The sequence below is a fragment of the Coturnix japonica genome, chromosome 18 (genome assembly GCF_054131305.1).
Source record: "Coturnix japonica strain WE chromosome 18, WE-NBRP24, whole genome shotgun sequence".
NCBI lineage: Eukaryota > Metazoa > Chordata > Aves > Galliformes > Phasianidae > Coturnix > Coturnix japonica.
The window spans coordinates 13,003,215-13,024,985 of NC_140680.1; the positions used below are offsets into that span (position 1 = coordinate 13,003,215).

The 21,771-nt window shown below is 46.4% G+C and overlaps 1 protein-coding gene across 1 annotated transcript in view; it reads left to right on the forward strand.

Annotated features, from left to right (window-relative positions):
• The first annotated feature begins 2,382 nt into the window (after positions 1 to 2,382).
• The window catches only part of CTNNA1 (catenin alpha 1), a 97,118-nt gene continuing 77,729 nt past the window's right edge, over positions 2,383 to 21,771 (forward strand). Inside the window, exons 1-3 of the mRNA XM_015876000.2 lie at positions 2,383 to 2,462; positions 14,022 to 14,128; positions 16,382 to 16,577. Coding sequence (XP_015731486.1) covers positions 14,024 to 14,128; positions 16,382 to 16,577 — 301 coding nt within the window. The 5' untranslated portion in view covers positions 2,383 to 2,462; positions 14,022 to 14,023. The remainder of the gene's footprint in view (positions 2,463 to 14,021; positions 14,129 to 16,381; positions 16,578 to 21,771) is intronic.

Sequence of the window (21,771 nt, forward strand, 5' to 3'; positions counted from 1 at the left end):
AGAAAATGGAATTACAAAACCATAAACACCGTTAAAAGGGAAATTCAGGGGCAAGCAGAAAACTTCTGACTCATTGCAGAAAATGGATTGGGTTTCAACTGCTGGCACAGCCTGATGCTGTCTCAGTGACATGTGCTGGATGGGAAGTGCCAGCTATAGTTCCTGGGTGCCTGTCCAAACAACGCCCCACGTTTCAGTCTTGCTGACAGAGCCTGCCACCGTGTTCTGAGAGAGCTGTTAATTAAGAGGCAAAGTCCAATCCCAACCTGGCTGGCTCTATTTTTACATGATTTTGTTGTTGTTTGCTGCGTCTTTCCACTTGATTCACAACCCTTCAGAGCTGCCAGCTGATTGCTTGCGTTTTTGCTTTGCTTTTCAGCAGCGTGGCACAGAACGTGTGATTCCCCACCATTCCAGCCCTTCTACCCTCGGGTTTCTACTTTTAAAAGAGGTGGTTGTTTGTTGGTTTTGTTTTTTAATCTGACATTTTGTCCTGAAAGGATGTGAGACGTGCAAAAGCAGTGAATGTGGAAGCCACCACAGGAGGCCAAGACACGGTATTAAAAGGAGCAATGAAAGAAAGCAAGCTATTGAAGTGTAAACTCAATTTTACTGTGAGTACGCCGCAGATCAGAAATGAGTAGTTTGGATTCCTGGTGCAACCGACACCAAAATATTAATGGCTTGGTACAAACAGAGAGCGTAGAAATCTGTTTTCTCTGTGTTTTCTAGAGGAGAGCCCATTTGTTAAGACACCAAACTTCCAGCTTCATCCTAATAAATAGCATCTCTATAATAACAGAGAATTGCTTTCTTTCGATTAACTTTGCTCACAGGGTCGGACTCTCGATCCCTGTTTTCTTCCTGGTCTGACAAACAATGGTGTTGTTTTTACTTCCCTGCCTTGGATCCCTTTCTTGGGTTAAATCCGCAGGAAGGAAAAATGCAATCTGAATCGCTGCAGGACACCGCCTGCCTTCCTGCAGCAGCGGCTGGTAGGAGCACGGCCTAGATAGGAAGTGCAGCCCTGATAATGCATGGGACCAGGGAAAAATCAGTGTCGAGAGCCATGGTGTGAAGCACAGTGTGCTCTGCATGACATGGGCTGGGGGCTGGCACCCCAGGAATCTACATGGGCTGAATTGCCTTGCTCCAATGTATGCTCTGCTCCCTGAGGGCTGCCCAGCTCTGTGTTTTGATTGGTATCAAAGGACAGAGCAAATAGGTTCAGGTAACTCGGAAATGCTGGCAAATGAGTCATGAAATGTATTACAGTTATTCATTTGTTTTTACAATCCAGTACGAGCGTAAGTTCTGTAGAGATATTTGAATTAAAAGTCATGTCAAAACAAACTATGAAAAATACCAGTGATTTGATGCAGGGAAAACGTGGTCACTGGCTGTCTTCAAAGCCTCTGAAATACATTACTCCTTGGAGACATCTCTCCCCATCCACAAATCTACATTCATTGACTAACACTCAGCTCCTAAAAGCTCCCTAAGAGCAGGAGCTGCCACTGACCGCACCAAGCAGCACAAGGATGCTGCTTCAGACTTCTGTGTGTTGAGATGAGACACCAAAAGACCAACTAAACTCCGTAACGTCCCAGTCAGGAGCCACAGCACCAACATGGGACATGACAGCAGCTTCACACTGTGACTTTGGGGCCTGCAAGGCTCTTCTAACAGCACTTACAGACTGTCTGTCCAGCCTGGAGCACAGCAGGCTCTGGGGTGACCCTCTGGCTCTGTACAGCTGCCTGTAGGAGCACTCAGTGTTGTGGCAAGTGACAAAACGCAGGGTGAACGCAGCACATTGCACGAGGGGATGTTTAATTTGGGTATAATCACAGAATCACAGAATTGTAGGGGTTGGAATCTCTAGAGATCATCCAGTCCAACCCCCCTGCCAAAGCAGGCTCCCTACACCAATAATAATCATAATTTCTTCATACAAAGGATGGTAAAACACTGGAGCTGGCGATGAGGCCCCGTCCCACAGGCACTGAGAGTGTGGATGTGGCCCTTGGGGGCTGCAATAGTGCTGGTGGGGGGTGGGCTGGGGGGTCCCTAAAGTCTTTCCCAAGCGCAGACATGCTGTGATCTCACTCTGGCCGGTAACTGGACAATTTTTGCTTGTGACTGGAATTGTTGGTTCTGCCCCAAGCACGAGGTGTGTGGGGCGATGTGAGGGTGCTGCAGCCGGGCCTGAAGGGGTGCAGGGCCGAGTGGAGGCGGTGGGACCCCCATGTCGGGCTGACCCCCATGGCGGGCCCTCACCTGCCCGCGGGGCGGCGCGGCGGGCGGTGACGGGAACAGCGGCCGGGCGGGGCGGGAGCGGCGGCGGGAGGCGCCCGGAAGAGCCCATTTCCTGCTCGGGACGGAGCGGGTGCGGCCCAGACAAAGCGGCCGGGGGTCGGTGCGGGTCCGGCGGCGCAGCGCGGCTCCTCGTCCCTGCTCCGGTAACTATCGCACTAGCGCCGCTTTAACGGCGCCTTGGAAACTTTTGGCGGCGGGACGGGCCGGGCTCGGCTGCATTGGGCCCCGCGGGGCGGTCGGAGCTGAGGCCGCGGGCGGGGAGCGGGGCCTGTGGGGCTCCGAGTGGGGCGGGGGCAGCGCGGCCTGGGCCGGGTTCCGGGAGCGGGGCTCGGCCGTGGGGCTGTGGGGTCGTGGGGCTGTGGGGCCGCGCTGTGTGTGTCGGTGTGCCCCGTTTCGGGTGATCCCGGATCAGGGCGGGCGGGGCCCGGCAAAGTCCGGGCAAGTTTCGGTGGCGGCGCGGAGTTCGCTGAGACTTTTCCCCGAGGGCTCGGGCTGCCCGCATGGCTCCTCGGTTCGGCTCCTCGGTTCGGCTCCTCGGTTCTGCCCTGGGCTGTTCCGACGCTTCGGGAGCGGCCTGGCTCTAAGCGCGGTTCTCTCCGTCCGCCCCAGCTGGGAGCGGCGTTGGGCGCTGCCCCCGCTCGTCCTTGGCCGGCCACGACTTGTGTCCCATCGCTCCTATTTAAAGCGTGGGGTGAGAGTGTCAGACCCCAGCTGCTGGCTCACACCAGCCCTCCCGGGGTCACCAGGCGCTCTGCTTTCACACACTGAGCTCAGCATAACGCGTGTGAAGCATCCCGGTGTGGGCACAGCGAGGTGTGTGTGTCTCTTGCTGGGAGCTGGCTGCGGTCTGCCCCCATGTTACCCCCCCACACCCCGTAGAGCTTCCAGACCCCTCTCTTGTTCCCCCTTTATTCCCTGCTTCTGTCTGCCCGTCCTCACCCAGAGGGCGATGTCTGTGTCTGACTGAGCTGCCAGTCGATAACCCCCATGCCCTGCAATAACTCACACTCCCTGTTTGCATTAGGAGTGCCCGTGTCCTCGTTCCAGCACCCAACGTGACCACCCATGGCATGGCTGAGGTGACTGGATTCAATTGCTCTTTCCCCTCACCCCCCACTTCCTTTTCAATCTTCCCCCTCCCTCCCGTCCCCCCTTTTATTTTCCTGGGACAGGGGCTGAATAACCAGAGTTGTTCCTGATGCTGGAGTTGCTTCCTGTGTTATTCCTGCGTGGTGAGCAGGGAAGAGGAGGAGGTGGGGAGGCTCTGCTGGTTGCATGGATCCCAGTGCACATCCCCAGCCCGGCTCTGGTGAGGCTTCACACACTGCCCAGCTCAGTGGGGCCTGTCAGCCCTTGGGCTGGGCTGTGGGGTGGTCATTTTGTGTTTCAATGGTGTGAAAGCCAGTTTGCTTCACAGAACTCGTGGTCTTTGGGTACGGTTTGGACCATCTTTGGGTGCTGTGTGTTTGCTAACACTTGTTTTTCCTTCCTGTAGTGAAATATTTTCTTTGGAAAGGGCATCATTTCATGTTGAGTCATTAACTGATTTTTTTATTCAGAGAAACAGTTTTCAATGGAAATATCTTAGTTCCTCTTCTGAAAAGTCAATGATTTAGTTCTTGGTTGTTTTTTTTTTTGAAGGCTTTGCCCTAACCTTTTCCATAATAAACAACAAGCTTTCAGCCTTTAGCTTTTTCCAGCCAGCTCTAATAATAGAGCAGTGGAGATTAAAAGTTTACCCAGGGTGGCGGGGGGAAGCACAGCGGGTGGAGATTAGAAATCCCGCACCCAAAACGGTGACTTAAAATATTGTAGCGAGTATTTATGTCTCCATAAATTCTCCAGCTTCGTGTAACATCAGCATTTCCAGTGTCTGACATGTGTAATGGCAAATACCAATATACAGCTGCTTCACAGGGTGTCCGTGGGTCTGATAAAGTTAACTGAGAGATGTAATAGAAAAACAATTTGTGTGTTTTCAGCAGCATGAATATCTTCCTCCCGCAGCTGTGAGATGGAGAAACTGATCTTGCAAAAGAATCCACATAAGTAGAAGTGTTTATGAGCTGGAAATAGACTTCAGTAGAATGTCAGACCTTCATTGAAGTTGCATCTACTGTTAGTTCTTAATTTCTAAGGTTATTTTCTTATGAAGAGAGTTTGTTAAGTTCATGGAAGTATTTAATGGCATGGCCAGTCGACTCATCATGGATGCTTAGTAAGGTTGGTATTGAGTGAGGAAGTACAAGGCCATGGTCCTCCCTGAAAGGACTCGGTGTATTGCATCTGGGTTGGTTTTACTGGCACCTCTTGGCTTTGGACATCAGAGGAAACGTGGTGAATAAAAGAGGACTGAATATTATGTTAGCACAATACCATATTGAGATGAGGTCATGTAACACAAAGCTGAATGCCCGTTGTTGTTCCCTGCTGAAGTGCCTTAACTGGAAATCACTCGAAGTCTTACATTGTAGAACATCGGTGTGTATAACCTTGAGGATTTGGGTTCTTTATTACTTCTGGGAATCCACCCTACCTTGGCTTTATAGCTAATCAGGAGTAGCACTGTATGTAGCTCATGCATTGGTCAAACTGAGTTACAGCTTTCCAGGAAGTGCAGATGTTTGACAGTTACTACTTGTATTTTCATATGGCTTTAATCCAACGTGTGAGGCTGGAAAGAAAAACTGCAGCAGCACCTTTGTTGGAGGAACCCAACTGGCAGCGACCTGTGGGGCCATAAGGCAGCAGTGGCTGGCAGAGCGCGATGCAGTGATGTGCCTCATTGAGTTACAGGAGGAATGCAGTTACTGCAACTGTGAGTTGGGTCCTTCTCTTGAGTAACTGAGATTCTTCATCTTCTATTCAGGGTTAGAATGGGTGTTGACTGTTTTCATGTGTGTAATGGGTTACTATAGATTCTCCTATTAGCAAATCTGATACTTGAATGTGATTCATGATTCCGCCTTGTTTAAGGAACCAGCTACCTTTTATCTGGCATGATTACATCTTTTTGTTAGTCAATCCCAGCTGTACAACATAAAACATCTGCTGGCCCTTTCATGGGTGTTTATAAACAGCTCTGGTAGAGTAAGAGAGGAGTAACCTTTTTTTCCACACTTTATGAAGCAATGGAAATTCAGTGTGCCAACCTATACTACCAGTTTGCAAGTGGAAATTCTCTGCAGTCTCTTGACATTCCCTTACTTAGAATTCTAGCTTATAAGGCAGCTACCTGAATCATTGTATCATCCACGTATCTCTTGAAAGGCTTTCTTTGAATTCAGTCATCTAGGAATGGAGAAGGCAAGCTTGAGGTCATACAGCTAAGGGGGGTAGTTTACCAAGACAGAGAGTGCAACAGTAGCGAGAACACAAACCAAACTGGATGCCAAACAGTTCCCTAGCACATCTGTGTCTTTATAATCTTAAGAGTGAATTGAAGTCCTTAATGTTTCCAAGGGATGAGCAAACAAACTAGAGCCAGCAGTGGTGTGCCAGGTAGGATTTCAGTGCTCACAGTGAGATACAGCTCTCAGTGTGTGCTTCTTTCCAAGCAGATCTCAGTTCTCAAAGCTGTCTGTGCTGTTGCAGATCAGAGCTGTGACTCACCACATGCTGCAGAAGGTTTCCTGGTCAGCGTGGGGCTGATGGCAGGGAGTGGATGTAAGCTGGGGTAGGAGATGCTGTGAGCATGTTGGTGCACTTTGGTCTGGAGTGGCTTTGAGTAGTTATTTTGGGACAAGGAGCCTGAAATTACAGGGCTTGAGAGAGCTGATGAGGGCTCAAGGAAATAAGATTGTCCTCTGTTTTTTTTTTCTTCTGGATATTGCCTGAAGGAAATGAGGGGAGTTTGGGGCAGATGATTCTGATGCGCTTCTGTCCTCGCTGCTGTGCAGCACAAGATCAAGAGGACATTTGGGGAACTACCAAACTGGCACCTTTTAAATTAATAAGGGAATCAATAAGAAATAATGCTACCACAAACTGGTGACCTTGATGGCTTGTTTTTCCTTTTTTTTTTTCTTTTTTAACCTGCTCGAAGGTCCAGAGAGTTTTCATTTATTCACTGCTTTGTTCTGGGTCCTTCCATGGGTTCAATCTCCACAGCTCTAAGGGAGGATTCTTTTTGCATTATCTTTCTGGATAATATAACCTCAGCGCAGGAGACTGGCTTAAATAAAATGGTGTGCACGAGGGCTGCGTTAGCACTAAACTTTACTTAACCAAAAGGGTCAGTTTAATTTTTTATGTAAACAAGACTGAGCTGTGTGCTTATAAAATAACGTTTAACCTGCGTAACACTGGGCGAGTTAGTATTCATCTTTGCAAAGTGCTCTTGAGATCTTCAGATGAAGCTATAGAGAGGCTCTTTGTTATTATTATTGACTAAAATGATAATTGTATTAAGAGACAGCTTTGAAATATCAGGACAGAGCTGGCTGTGCGCTGGTGGAGGTGCAGGACTGTGCAAGCAGGTGTTTCTTCTGCATAAATGTCGCTGTTGGATGCATACAAACTGCCCATTCTGTACCTGCTTTAAGTGTGCCCATGTAGTGCCTGCTTGTAAAGCAAAGTTCCTTGGACACGACTTGGAGGCCTAAGGGGTCTCATGGCTCAGTGTCAAAGATTTGCCACAGAATAAGACAGGAGTTCAAGGGCTGTTCCCTCTACTTGTCACACTGTGAGCGTTACTGTTCTGGTTTAATCAGAATTCCATCGCTTGCAACAGTTGATGCATTTATGGAGCAATAGATGCTCTTTGGTAGTGACTGGTGTCTTCCTCTGGTTTCCTATTTATAATCTTTGACTCTGGCGATCTCTTTTATTGTCCCCACAATCGTTTGGCTTCCTTCTGTCTTCCCCCTCAGTCTATAAAATCATCCCCCAAAAGGGAAAGCGACAGGCAAGCAATAAAAGAAGCTTTGCTCTCCATTGGTGCATGGAGGAGAAGGCGTTTGTTTGAGCATCCTTCCTTACTTATTCCTCCGGGTAATTGCAATCATTTAAGACACTTAACTCATCCAAACAACACTTGTGTGTTACGTTCGTGCTCAGTCTGCAGGGTTTGGTTTTATTTGCTCCTTACTCTTTAGTTGCTTCTGCACTGCTCGTGGAATTGAGGAGTATCACATTTAGTTTCTCAATACACGCTGACCATTTTATCCATGTTTAAGCAAATTGTTGTCTACCAAACCTCTAATTAGAGAAGTCTCATTTCTCATTTTTCAGAATGTGTCAGCTCAAACAGCTCCAATATTTCTGTTCTTCTCTCCTATAACTGTTAATGAGGGTCTGGCATTGAAGGATGGGGTCAGCTGGAAGCACCGAGGGGTGGTACATAACAGTGAGTCGCTTTGGGAATGAGATGGTGGTTTGAGTGGGGTCAGGTTCTGCTTATTTCTGACCCTGTAACTTAAACTGCACTTTCTATTGCAGATCAAGTGCTGAAGATCAGTAGCTGCAGCCCATTTACTGCCTCTTCAGTTCCTGTGTGTCCCCAGGCTCTGAGAGGTGCACTGGGTGCTGTGAGTGGCAGGGAGCTCTCCTGTTTGTTCCTGATGGCTTTGGAGAAGCTTTGCAGAGCTGTGAGCCTTGAGGGTGGGAAGACGTGGTGGGAGCTCAGAGCTCAGGATGTGCCGTCTCACTTGGAAAGTCTGTATCTGGAATGGTAAAATTAATCTTAGCAAAAGGATTTCCTGTGTAACTAAGGAAGAGTGTGCGTATGTTGTAAAGCAGCGTCTGATGCATCATCAGTTTTCTTTGTATGTTGTTAGAATCCTGTGTGAGTTTTGGAAGTGAGAAGCCATGCAGAAATAAACGGGAAGCTCGTTGGGCCATACGATGATATCCATCTGGACAGTTAAACAGGCGTAAGCACAAGTTTGGTTCTTGCATCCTTTTAGGATCTCATCCATGACTTGAAGCCTTAATGTGGCATGAATAAAGCAGTAATTGCCCATGCTTGCTGTGATCTGGCTTCCCGTGCACCTCCCTTCCAGCTCCTTTGAGGCAGAATAGTCCTGCCAAAATAGAACAACTAAAGTCTAATGCTGATGTAACCGAAGGCAAGAGGCTGTTGTTAGCAGTGGCTTCTCCCAAATAATGGCTCCTTTGTAGCTGTGGAGCTGTTGCTGTGGTCCCAGTGGTGAAGCTGTTTGCAGCATGTGACAGCCAGAACAAAACTTGGTAGTGGAAGTAGATTGCTGGCTGCTGGCTTGGGTGACAAGGCAGGAGGCAGCTCTTAGTTGTTGTGGAAGTTGTTACTTTGCACAGAGATGCTGGGTTGGATTGCATTCCTTGAGGTGCAGAGGTTTGTTAAACAAATGGCTGAGTTAGAAAAGCTTTCTGTCAGTGCCCTCTGATCTGCAGCTCCAGCTCACCCTGCATAACCTTTTCCACAGCAGCAATAGGAGTGTACACAGACAGCTGAGAGCTGGGTCTGAGTGGTGCCTGTTCTGCTGGATCTACTGAGCAGTGGGTTTATCCTAAGCTGAATTTGTCCTCTTACTTGGCTGGTTACTATGGGCTGCACTAAAACTTGTAGTGAAGTTGAATAAGTGATGGGAATATTTTGGGGATTAATGAATATAGTCAGCACAACATCTGTAGTTTGTGTTTCAAAACCTGGTTCTAGGACTTTGTGCGGGGTTTAAACTTCATTGCTTTTATGGTGGAGAACGAGATTTGGTAGCTGAGAAGGAATTGAAGATTGCTAGAAGCTGAGTGTGTGTACTTGGCTTTCAGAGCAGTTTAGATCGAAACCACTCAAATCCTCCTTGAAAGGAACTGTGCAGCCAAATGTCCCTGACCAGCAGCCGTTCCTCAACTGAGAGGAGCGGGTGGTTGTGGCAGGAGGCAGGACTTCATCTGGAGGTTGTGAAGGGAAAGAGGGAAGAACGAAAGCACTTTTTCTGAATACTTCAACTACATTAAGAACAATCCATAACTGCCAGGAGGGTGCGATGGAAACCCTTCGTGGGAACTGAGCTCCGCGTGTAGCTTGTCTTAACCTTCTTCATGCCACGATGTTTACAAGGTCGACATTTACAGTGGATGTGAAGTACCAAAGTTCCATAGATTTGTATCTGTTGTATCTTGTCCTCCAGCGAGGATAGAAGATCCCTGCTGACTGCCGGCTGCGTTAGGTACTTGGATAATAAAGCAAACAGACAAAACCAGAATTCCTTTGAGGGCTCAGAAGTGTGGTTTGCTGTCTGGCTGGAAGATGGAGTGGGATCGTTGTCACGAATCCCCCCGTATTCCATGCTCATGCTTGGATGATGGAAGAAGGGCTATTCTCTTTATATCGCACAGAATATCCAAGGGCAGCCTGCAAGCACAGGAGAGGATGGGGTTATAATTCAGCATGACTGACTACATAGAGAAATATGAAAGGGAGAAATAAATTGCAAAATACTGTTCTCGTGTATTACTGAGCCTGGGCAAAATGGGCTGCACAAAATGGGAACAAATGGCTGGGAAGCACGGAGAGCTAAAATGGAGCGTGTCCTCCCAGGTAGAAACCAAGGATTGCATTTTAAATAGTCTTGTATCATATTCTTTTGCTTTTTTTGCATAGTGCACAAATCCAGCATGCAGTGGTGCTTGGCCTGGCTGTGCCTCCCGTTGTGTTCTTGGGGCCATGCTTTGCACATCACCTTTATTAAGAGAACAGTGAGGGTCCTTCTGCAGAGCCTTGTGTTGGGGTGATTGAAATTTGAAGATAAGGAGAAGAAAAATCCTCGCTTGGTGTGGGAGGCACGAAGTGGTGGGGGTTACACTGCGGGAGAGGAGACCAGAGGTTGGATCTGCTGCTTCACAGCCAAAAGGTTGGCTCTGGTGCACAGCTTAGGAAGCTGAGGTTGGGTGCAGAGCAGGTCGGGCGTGCTCACTTAGTGCTGTGTGGGATGGAGCCAGCGTTGCCATCAGGTGCGTGTGGGAGCAGAGCCTGGGAAAACAGGACTGGGAGCACTGGGCCCTGTTTGCTGCTGTAGGGCTGCCAGTGTGCAGAGCTCACTGTGGGAACGCTGCTTTATGGGCTGCGGAGCACTGGATGCCTTTGGGACGCTGCTGCAAGGAAGCCATGGGGCTTCATTCTCTCCCTTACCCGAGTTTAGAAGTTGTTTGCATGCCAAAATGCTGGAATTAAGCATCTGAGGTTATTCTTAAAACCTGGAATTTCCAGTTTTTGCAAACAGTACGATCTTTAGTTGTGGCTTTCAGAAGGAGCACCGCATGCGTATTGCCTGCAGCACCTTCATGGCCTGCCAGCTTTTTTAGTGTGAGATGCAGACACAGCCTCGTAGCTTGAGCAGCGATCTTCTGCCAGGCCATCCATGTGCTGCAGGGCACAGCTCACCCTGTGCACGCTGCCTCCATCCTGTCCTATGCCCAGCACCGTGGAAACCCCTCTGAGACTTTATTACCCTGAGTCTTTGGGCTCCCTGCATTGAGTGGGTGCCAGAGTTGGTGCCAGTTTGAGGCAGATTGGTGGCGGGGAAAGGAGCAGTAGTACTGCAGTAAGATTGCTAAACGTAGTTGGAAGTGTAATGGGAAGCTGTTCTTAAGCTTCAACTGTTGATTCATTTGAGAAAGCAGGGGGTGGGGTACCCAGCGAGGGCTCCAGCCGAGGTCCTTGTTAGCTGGAAACTAAAGCTTCTGAAAGCAATTGCGAAGCTTTGGAAGTGGCTTCTTTAAACTCATCATCTTCCCCTACCCTGCTCAAACCCCATGAGATGTATTGTTCTAGGAAGCATACAACTGAAGTGAGCACCACACTGACCATGTAACAACCTGAAGGGCTGACGTTTGTCCTGCTGGGCTGTGAGTGTGGATAACCTTGTGGCTTCATATATCTGGAGGTGGCATCTGCTGGGAAGGCATTCCCGCTCTCTGCTTCACTTGGATCTGTATCTTCAGTGTCCCCTGGCACAACTCAGCAGCAGCATCCAGCATCGCTGTGCCCATTGTACATCTGTGCCGGGGTGCCAGCCATGTGGCTGCTCTACTTGCATCAGTACTTGTGGCAGCACAGTGAGCCAGATGGGCAGCACATCCCGCCCTGCAGAAATGGGTTTCTTTCCCTCCAGCCAAATCAGCTCTTCCCCATCTGGTTAATCGCTCAGCCGTGGGAAAAGCTGTGCCAGCACCAAGGGAGTGGGATGTGAAGATGGGAGCGAGCTCCTGGAGGGTTGTGGGAGGATGAATGCTGGTTCCCAAACAGCTTCCCTGCTGCTTTTGGAACCATGAGCTGGGTGAGCGCAGCTTCTTGTGCGCCGGTGTCTTCCTATAATATTCCAGTGCTTGAGATTCAGTGTTGCTTCCTCTCTTGCTGTGTGCTGCTTTGTCCTTGAGTCCTGCAGTACGTGCTGGCCAGGTTAAGCCCATGGTTATGCCATCCCTTCCTGTAGCCCCTGGGCTGTCCCAGTCCTGCTGCAGCTATGCTGGCTGTGTGGGGATCTGCCTGCATTAAATGCTACAGCTTCTGCAGTCGTCATGGGAATCCTTGGATGTGCTCAGAGATGGAGCAGTTAAGCACTCTGCTGTGCTATCCTCTGTTGACAAGATATTAAGATACTTGAATCCAGTGAAGTAAAAGCTTGTGCAGTCACAGGAGGAAGCGCTGAGCATCGGACCTTTGTGATCTTGGGTGCAGCCCTCCTTCACCTGGCTTTCTTTATCCCCTGAAACTACCCAGTTCACATGTGCATTCAGAGGCCTTTTATTGTATTCTTCATGGGTATTAAAAGTACCATATTTACTGCTCTGTACAAATGATACCCAAGCTGTTGCTGCCAAACAATGTATTTGGTATCAAGCCATGTTTCAAAGATAAACTCCAATAAAGTTCATACTAAGTGGTTTTATGGACCATTACTTTGGACCAATTCGTGAGCTGTCATACTAACGTATTCGCAGATGAATTGCCTTCATTACCCTACTAATACAATTAATGCATCTTGCTGTTACCTCCAGTCCTGTGCTTTGTTTCTCCAAGAGGCATAACAGCATTAAATATATAGAAACAGCTTTTACCTGGAAACCTAATGGGCTTTCCAGAGACCTGGGTATGTATCTCAGGAACCATAAAGGCTTTCAGCGTATTTTTCTTGGCTAGGCAGCATTCATGTTCACCTAATTGGGGGGAATAAAACAGTGGAATTCCTTGTTCAGGCCAAGGTGATGCATGGCGGGGGGCAAAGAGGAGCTTCTGTGCACACTTTGACAGCACAACACCTGAGAAATGTATGTTAGTGGGGGGGAGAGGGCAAGGATGTGTTTCAGTGTAGTATTGTGTATTTAGCTGCTGTATTGCTGTGTTATAAGGCAGCCTGCAGCAGGGGAGTGGGCCAGTGCTGGGGCTGCAGCCAGGTGCTGCTTAGCACAACTTCCCCGCCTGCTCTCCGAGCTTCTCAAGTGCTAGAGAATTTATTTTTTTATGAGAAATAACCATTTGTGTCTGCTGTTTCAGCCCGTGTAACTGTCAGCATTGCTGTGAAGCAGTTAGTTCTTGGTATGTGTCGTAAACGTCGCCGGGCACCAAAATTAGTGCTTTGCCTCCTGCTTCTTCAACATAATAGGACGTCGTGCCTGCCTGGCAGCCCAGGGACATCTGGTGCTGTCAGAGCAGTCTGTCTGCTGAGATGCTGTGCAGACACTGTCCTGTCCAGGGTGAGATTTAAAAATATCAGCTAACAAGTGTTTAAAACAGCCCCAACAGCAAGTGCTCGGGGGGGGGGAGGCTTTGGAAATTACTTATCCTTGCTGACTTTCTTGAAATAAAGTTACAAAACTACATTAAGCCCAATTTTGTATTTTGAGGACTTAAAATAAATAGTTGGAATGAAACGTGGTGTGTGATTTACAAGCTGACTTGCAGGGCTGTGTCGTGGCGTTAACCCGGTGCTTTGTTGTGAGCAGAGCTATTCCAGCCATTTCACTGAACTTCTCCTGTAATCATTTCTACTGTTCCATTGGGATGTCGGTTTAGAAGCGTAATGGAAAGGAAAGGCTCGGTGACAGCTTTGAAGAGCTCTCTTCATGCAAATCTGTGTTGGTTTTTTTTTTTTTCCTCCTATGTAAATGTGAAGGGAAAGTGCAGTAGATCTCCAAGCTGTTAAACATGAGCCAGCTGAGTTCTCTGGCTCTGTGCGGCTCTTCTGCTTTTGTTCTTGAGATGCTGTGTTGGGTGAGCGGGTTGAGCTGGCCCAGCTCTATGCTCACCGAGGTGCTCGGGGTGGCTGCTCTGTGTGGAGCTGGGTGACCTGTTGAGCTACAGCTGGAGTGTTCCCATCCCTTGTCCCATGGCCTGGGCTGGGTGTGCAGGGCAGCAGACATAGGGCAGAGTGCCCTTCGTACCTGTGATGCTCTTGGTGTTGCTTGGACACCACACAACCTTACTTGTCTTGTCATCATCCTGTTGAAATATTGGGGCTTTCGGGTGCTTTGTTGTTGTTTTCAGTTTCTTTCTAACCTTACAGGTAAGAAAGGTAAGGTTCACATGCTTCACAATCAGCCATTAAAAATAAATAAATAGCACCAGTTGAACCCGAACTAATATTTCCATACACAGTATGAACTTAATTTACACACGGTGGCTGTGCTGCACACTTAATAGCCTATGTTTTTATTCTGTTTTTCAACTAAATTCTGATGGAATTAATGAGAGCCATGTTATTCATAGAGCACTTTTCTTCTAGAAATGACGGCTGTTACTGCAGGAAACGTGAACTTCAGATGGGACCCCAAAAGCCTGGAGATCAGAACGCTGGCGGTCGAGAGGCTGCTGGAGCCTCTTGTTACACAGGTAAAGGAGAAAAAAGGTGTGGGGAGCTGCCTTCCAAGGGGTGATTACCTGTTTTGATGTGCCATTCCAGTCTAGTAACTCAGGCTTCTAGAACAACACTGCAAGCCCAGGGAAAGGGAAGAAGGCAGAAATCGTTTCTTTGTTTTATTTTAGCAGTTACTGGGCTTAGCTCTGCTCCCTCAGTGCATGATTAGACGCAGCATTTCAATTGGAGATGCAGAAGCTGATACGCTGTTTCTCACCTCTCTTCTGGGTTGTATGTTTCTAATTTGTTGTGTATTTACAAAGCCCTGTTGCTGAGGAATGACAAAAGCTTTCCTTTGAGATTCTGAAGGGAACCCTAAATATAGGTAAGGAGATTCAGATACATGGTGAAATTCCTGATGGATTATTTTATTAATTTCAAAGCAATGAGACAACATTTTCCTGCTCTGTGTGAAGGGACATTGCAGGCTATCCATAGCAGCATCCATAGCAGTCCATAGCAGCATCCATAGCAGTCCATAGCAATCCATAGCAGTATCAATTACCAACCCCTCCTAACAGGGTCCCACTTAAGAAATGTGCTTTCATGGCACTTGTTGCTGTTTCGGTGTATGTTACAATATATGCTGCTTTTTCCTTTTTTTTCTTTTTTTCTTTTTTTCTTTCTGTTTTTGATTTCTGCCTGCACTTCGCACTGGGGTTGTGAATTAAAGTTTATGCATGGTGTATGTTGCTCAGTAAAATGCATGGGAAGATATAGGGAGACTATGGTGAATCTTGTGAATGTAATCTGAATCTTTTGGGCATTTTAGAGGTTCTTAAGAACTAATCTTTCTCTTCCAGACCTAATAGGGTATGCTGGAGAGATTTAACTTATATTCTTAGTGTTATTTTCCCGAACAGTAGAATTTTTGTAGTGCTGATATGGATTGGACACGACTTAAGCAAAGCAAGAACTGAAACGAGCAAGTTAAGTTTTCCATGTGTGTGTTTTTTGCTATGCTCTAGTCCTTGCTTTTGAAAGAATTTTCCAGTCATTCCCTCTGGGTGCACATCTGGGCTGTATCTGTTTGCTGTATAGCTCTGAAGCTGCAGTTACTGATGGAATCTTTCCTTATCAGAAGTAGAAGATTTGGAAAGCTTCACTGAACAAAGGACCTTTTTGGCCAAGTTTGTTGTCCGTAACCTATTTCTAAAGCAACCCAGCAGGCTCTACTGACAATCCCAAATTTTGTGAGTGATGAGACTGGGAAAACATGGAGAAGAAAGTTGAGTAAATTGCCTTGCTGCAACTAGCTTTTTATTTGTAGTACATGATGAATTGAGACTACCAGATACGAATGCTTTCCATTACAAAGAGCAGCGATACTCCCAGCAGATGGCTTTACCTCTCTGAATCAACGTGAACCAACCTACTGAGAAGATGGATTCAGCTCAGAGGACCTTCATGTCAGCAGTCCTTGGGCTTTCCAGAGCATTAATTTTTTTAGCATTGTAATTTAATGTCCCTTTGAAATAGCTCAGTATGAATCTTACTGGACTTAGGGGAGGGAAAAAAAAAAAGCTAATGGAAAAAGTGAGTTGGGTTTTATGACATTTGTATGCGTGGGATTGAAGGGAATAGATCTTGATCCTGCACTAATGGAGTACCTGGTCATCTGATCAGAGAGGACTCTGCTCCCAGCAGGGCTTTAGTATGAAGCTTGAAACATTCATTGATTACAGGAGGACTGTGAACATTTGATTTGAGTTGATTTAGAGAAATAGTGAGCACTAGAAAGTATTTTGCTTTGCACCTGCTTGTTTGGTTTTAATATTCTCTGGTTGTGATTGAAAAGCTGCCGTGTTGCTAGATTTCTGTAGATCACGGCTTCAGCCTTGTTTTGAGTCTTCTCATGTCTGGAGAGCTGTTCCAGTCTGTCCTCAGGTTGGTTCCCTTGTATGTGATGCCAAATAGCTCTGGTCTGTTTTTGAGATTGCAGTTTATCAAAGATACAAATAGAAATCAATTCTTAACATTTTCAGGTCTGCTGATGCTCCTGAAAAATCTCTGAGCAGTTTAGCTGAGTTTATAAGGCTCATCTAATGAACCACAAAGCACGGTAATGTTTAAAGAGAAGTGAAAAACGCTTGTTTGCAAATCTAACCCTTGGAGCTGACAGTAGAGCAAGTATTACAAATACGGTGTTGGAAAAAATTACACGTGCACAACCTTGCTGTCAGGATGATAAACTTCTAATTTTTTTCCCCTTCCATTCATACCTTTAGGTTACAACATTGGTTAACACCAGTAACAAGGGCCCCTCTAATAAGAAGCGAGGGCGCTCGAAGAAGGCCCATGTTTTGGCTGCCTCAGTTGAACAAGCAACAGAGAATTTCTTGGACAAAGGAGACAAAATTGCAAAAGAGAGCCAGTTCCTCAAAGAGGAGCTGGTAGCGGCTGTGGAAGATGTTCGCAAACAAGGTAAGGGCTTTTAGATCTGGATTTTTTCATGGCAAATGGGGCTGTTCCCATTTCTCTTCGCTGCTGTTTGTAATGATTTTACTTCTCTACCTGTGGATTACTCCTCTGCTTGGATTGTCAACTTGTCTAGCTGACTTCCTCTAGCAAAAACATTAACTGGGCAGATCTGGAAATCAAATGTCCCAAGTAGAGATTCAAAGGAGAGATGAAGGCTGAGGCTTTGAAGTACATAAAAAACAAAACCCCTCAGGCTGAAAAGTAACCTTCCTCCCCCTAAAGCACCGCCTATAAATGTTATGAAACCACATCTCAAATACTTGTTGATACCTTCTGTGCAATTTGGATGTGCTTAAAACAGCATTGTAGGAGGGAGAGCTGAATATTGACTTAGAACTGGATGTCTTGAATATGCAAAATGTAAACAGTGACAAACAGAATGCAAGGACCTTCATTAAATATTCCAGACTTCCTCCCCCACATCTAGTGTTGATTTTTATCATTTTCCTTGTTGCTTTTCTTGCAGGTCCTTTCAAAGAAAGCCTATGGAGCTGCTTACTCTAAAATATGCACTAGTAAATGTTGTTGCTCATAAATCATTTATCATTCTTCCAGTCATGAGCCTTTTCTATGCTTCAGTGAAACCCAGTCAACTGGTATTAATGGTGGTTGCTGCAAAAAAAAACAACACCAAAACAACAAAAACTCATTAGCATTAATTACTTGTTTGTAGCTGAAGTTTCACAGTGATGAAATATTAGTTGAAAATGGTTTCAGTTCTGAATGAACCTGGTTGACAGACCAAAGAAAGATCCGTGTAAGAAGGCTGCAGTGCAAGGGGTCTAATTGAGTTGGTTTATCTTAACAACAACAAACAGCAGCAAAAGAGACCCTGGTGTCCTGAAGGCTTTTAATTCTTTGGTGCTTGCTTGATTGCTGCTCGGTATTGAGAGTCAGAGTTCATCTGTGAATATCTTCACATCACTCGTAGTGAGATTGGTGTGCGAGGGAGTTGTATTCATTGCTTGGGAATGCAAAATTGCATTACCTGAATTTGTGTTTGTATGTTGCAGTGAGAAGCTGGTAGGAAAAACTGATGCAAGAGGCTTAATTATGAATCTTTTGCTCCTTTCTCATTTGAGATGAGGCAAGCAATGGACATCAAGTCTGATGTCCATACTTCCCTGCTATATTGCTCTTCAGCAGAGGAGGTAGAGTTCAGAGCTGAGAGGTGCTGGATTAAAAATACTTCTACCATAATTCTGTTTTGCTTCTTCATTTCATGCTACCTGTGGCTTGCATGAAGCTTGATGCACAGGGAAAACAGCTGCATCCATTTTGAGAGCTGTGTGGATGAACATTAGACCTAAAGATGCAGCTGAATACAACTCCTGCCCACAACAGTTAGTGAGGATGCAATAATCACATGGCTGAGCTGGGGCAGCACCATGGGGCTGAGTCCTGTGTCCCTGTTGTGGGGCAGTGCCTGGGCAGCCTGAGCAGAGTAACTAGTCAGAAGGAAATAGAACCTTAGAGGTAATCAGAAGCAAATGATGGAAAATGAGATGTGACAGACCATGGAAGTGAGGGTTATTGTTGCCCTGCCCACGGGTCTGTGTTGGGAGGGTTGCACTTTGGTAGTGCTAATGATAGGGGGTACAAACTCGCAGAGCACATTTATGTGCAGTCTCTGCAGTTCAGAAATGCTTCCAGTGGCCTGGAAGGCCAGTGGAGTTCACAGACTGGAGTAATGAGAGTGGAGCAAACAACCAGTGCCTGCCAGTGCTCAAGGCAGCTGGCTAATGCCTGTAGTAATAGGCTCCAACTTGTGGTCAGCACAGAAGTGGGTGGGAAGCTGGACTTGCTGATCTTTGTAGGTGCTTCCCAGTTAAGCTAATCTGTTCTAAAACATCTGCTTAACAAACCTATTGGGTGCTGGTGCATTTTTATGCCATTTGCAGTGGGAGGCAAAAAGCAGAGAGGAGAGTCTGGCTGCCTGTGTCAGCAGCAGGGCCATAGAGCGGCTGTGTCTGTGAAGGCAGCAGTCGGATTATAGATGTGCAGCCCAATCTTTCTTCTGCAGAAGACAGGAAAATAGAATTAATAGTGCCTCTATTTAGAATAGTGAGAGGTTTAGATACTGTAATAAAAAGAGATGAATGAATCTGGACAGAGGTTATGAAGATGATTAGAACAATAGATAACTTGTCTCATCAGAGAGAATTAATTTTTTAATTTTTTTTTAGCCTAGCAAGAAGATGGAGGGGGTACATGATTTTAGTGAGCACTCTGGTTCATAAAATCTATTTGTTGGGGGTAAAAACAAAGGAGTGGAAAGAGCTATTTAGAATGAAGGATAGCGTGGCTACATACTAAATCAATATAAGTGGATCACTTCAAAGTCTTCTTGATTTTAGAATGGAAGAATAAATTACAACTTGCTTAAAATATTAAACAGCTTCACAGAGTACCCCAAAGTAGGATTTCTGACCGTGTAAGGCTCTGTGCTTCTGACTGCTTCAAAAGCACTGAAACTTCTTAAAAGAAAAATGTTAGTGGAAACAAAACTGCGGTGTTTGTCCTGCTGTGGCTTTAGAAGAACTGTAGTGGTGGGAAAATGTCTGATATGAACTCTGATTTCAGCCCCCCTGTGGTATGTATTACACTGAGTTTTGCCATTATGACTTCACTGGGTATAGAATGGGTCATAACAGCTTTGCCTGTTCTTATGTCCCCCACCACAAGCTCCTGCTCCGTGTTACTGTTGCTATACAGGTTTACCCTTTTTGAAGATCCAAGGGCTGGTGCAGGTTGAAGTGGCAGCTGCTGGAGCTGTAATGAATCCAACAGGGTGTTCATCCAGATGCTTGGCACTAAGGTGGGCTGTGAGCACTGGGGTCAAGGAGGAAACTCCTCTAGGGTTGTGCTGACCAGGCTATTCCTGTTCCCCTGCCTTGCCGACTGTGGTTTGCTGCCTCTGCATATCAGTGTGTCAGCTTACGCTGTAGTTCCTCACACTATATTCTTGCTGTTTTTACATTAAAGACCAGATATTAAAGCTTAAAATTAGAAAACATTAAGCATTGTGTAGGGTTTGAGGTAAGAGAATGGATAGCCTGAGGAATCCTGGGGGCTTTGAGGTTGCCCTGCAGAGCAGTGGACAGGCTGATTCAGTGTGATGACTCTCAGCCTTGTGCTTGAGCGAAGCTTTCTCCAAAACAGAACGGGGGGAGGAATTATGAAAGCTTAAGAAAGGTGTTTTGGTTTTTTTTTTAGCTGTACTTCACATGAGATGCGCAGCTTAAGGGTTTCAAAAGAACAGAAGGAAGCCAGCTGCACAAATAGCGTAGTTAAACATTGAATTCTTCTTGGAAAACTCAACTTTACAAGTCTGTTGTGGCCAATTAGCTTAATTTCTTGAAAGACTACGGAGCTCCTGCTCATTCTACTGCAAGAAAAACATTTTTGGAGATTGCCTCTTGTTATATTGAAGTAATTCCCCAGCCCAGGACTGGAGACCTTTGAAAAGCTGTAAGCGAAGGGAGCTCCACGACAGCTCTTGGCAGGCTGCGGATGAGTGTTGTATGTGGCATATGGATTGAACTAAAGGTACAATTTAAAGAATTAACGATTTTTTGTTTCCCTGGGCATCACTTCCCCATATTCATATGGCAAAAGGAAATCTAAAATCCGGGCTTTAATAAAGAATCAGTGAGTGTCCGCTGGAGTGCAGCAGGGACTCTGTCATATATAGCAGGAAGCCAGGGCAGCCCACTGTGCCCCCGTGGAGGACATTGAAGGCAGCAGCAGTGGAAGGGAGGACTCACAACACAGAGTAAAGCGGTGCTCAGGCTCTGGTTTTATCCTCACCATCATTTGGCAGGGAATAGGGGGCTCTGCAGAGATGAATTGGTGCTGTGCACAGAGGTATGGCGTGGGTGAGAGTGAGCAGTGAGCACGGTCACAGGATGGGAGCACCGAAGGCTGCCCAGGCAAAGGCATGGCCAGTCCATGCCGGTCTGTGAAATGGCTCAGAAATGCTAAGGGAGAATATGCAGGAGAGGGCACGCTGATAGCATGCCTTGTATTTCTGATACTGAGAGTGAAGCAGCCTGGAGACAGGCTTTAATCTGCAGGGTGCTGAAGGGCACGAGATGATGAGCGTGAATTTGTAGCTTGAAGGAAAAAAATAGAAGTTAATTGGTGGGTGTCCCCTGAACGCACATAGGTGTCCCCTGAATGCACATGGGTGTCCCCTAAACGTACATGGGTGTCCCCTGAATGCACATAGGTGTCCCCTGCCTCAGCCCTGCCTGCCTCCTCTGCTCCGCTCACACAGAGCAAGGCTCTTCTGTCATGGTCATCGTGCAGCGTGCTGCTGAGCAGGATTAATAGTGCTGTCTGAAAGTGCTGTCAGACCCTGTGGGCATGGTGGGAATGAGACTAGAAAATGGGTAATTTTCTTTTGATGGACTAAAATCTTAATATTTCTGAAATGGGCTTTGTTCCATTAGATTTAATTGAATTCTTAGCATTTTATTGACAAGATCATAGTGTGGCTACCATTGCCTCTTCTTTTCTTGGTTCTTTTATTATCTTTCCCTTCTAGTATCTAGTGAAAAATCTGAGGTGATATTGGAAAAACAGATTACTCCTATAAGAATCCATATCAGCTGTATGATCTGAGTTGCAGTCTGGCACTTCTGTGGTGTATATCTTTTAACTCTTAAATCCCACTTTCAAGCTTGCATTCTTACCTCTGGCTCAGCTTTGAAAATGAGAAGATTATATTGCATCCAACTTGAACTCCTGCCGTACACCATGTGCAGTAGCAGCGCAGAGGCCGGGGCAGGGTTCCCTCCTGGGCTTTGGATGTGGTTCCAATAACCACAACTCCCGAGGCTTCTGAAAGTTCCCTTACTTGAATTGGTAGAGGAAAAAAACAATAAAAGCAATGATTTTTAAATTGAAGCTCCCATTAATTTGTGGAGCCGGTTATCTCGTGACACCCTGACAAGCTGTTTGAAACTTAGTAAATCTTTAAAATCTCTCATTAAAATGAAAAGGGAGAGCATTTCATCTCAGGACTGGCACGGAAGGTGATGATTTAAGCAACGGATGGAAGATCTTATTTTTTTAGCCTCATTTAGTGATTTCTGAGGTTCAAGTGAACTGAGTGGCCACCTCCGAGTTTTTG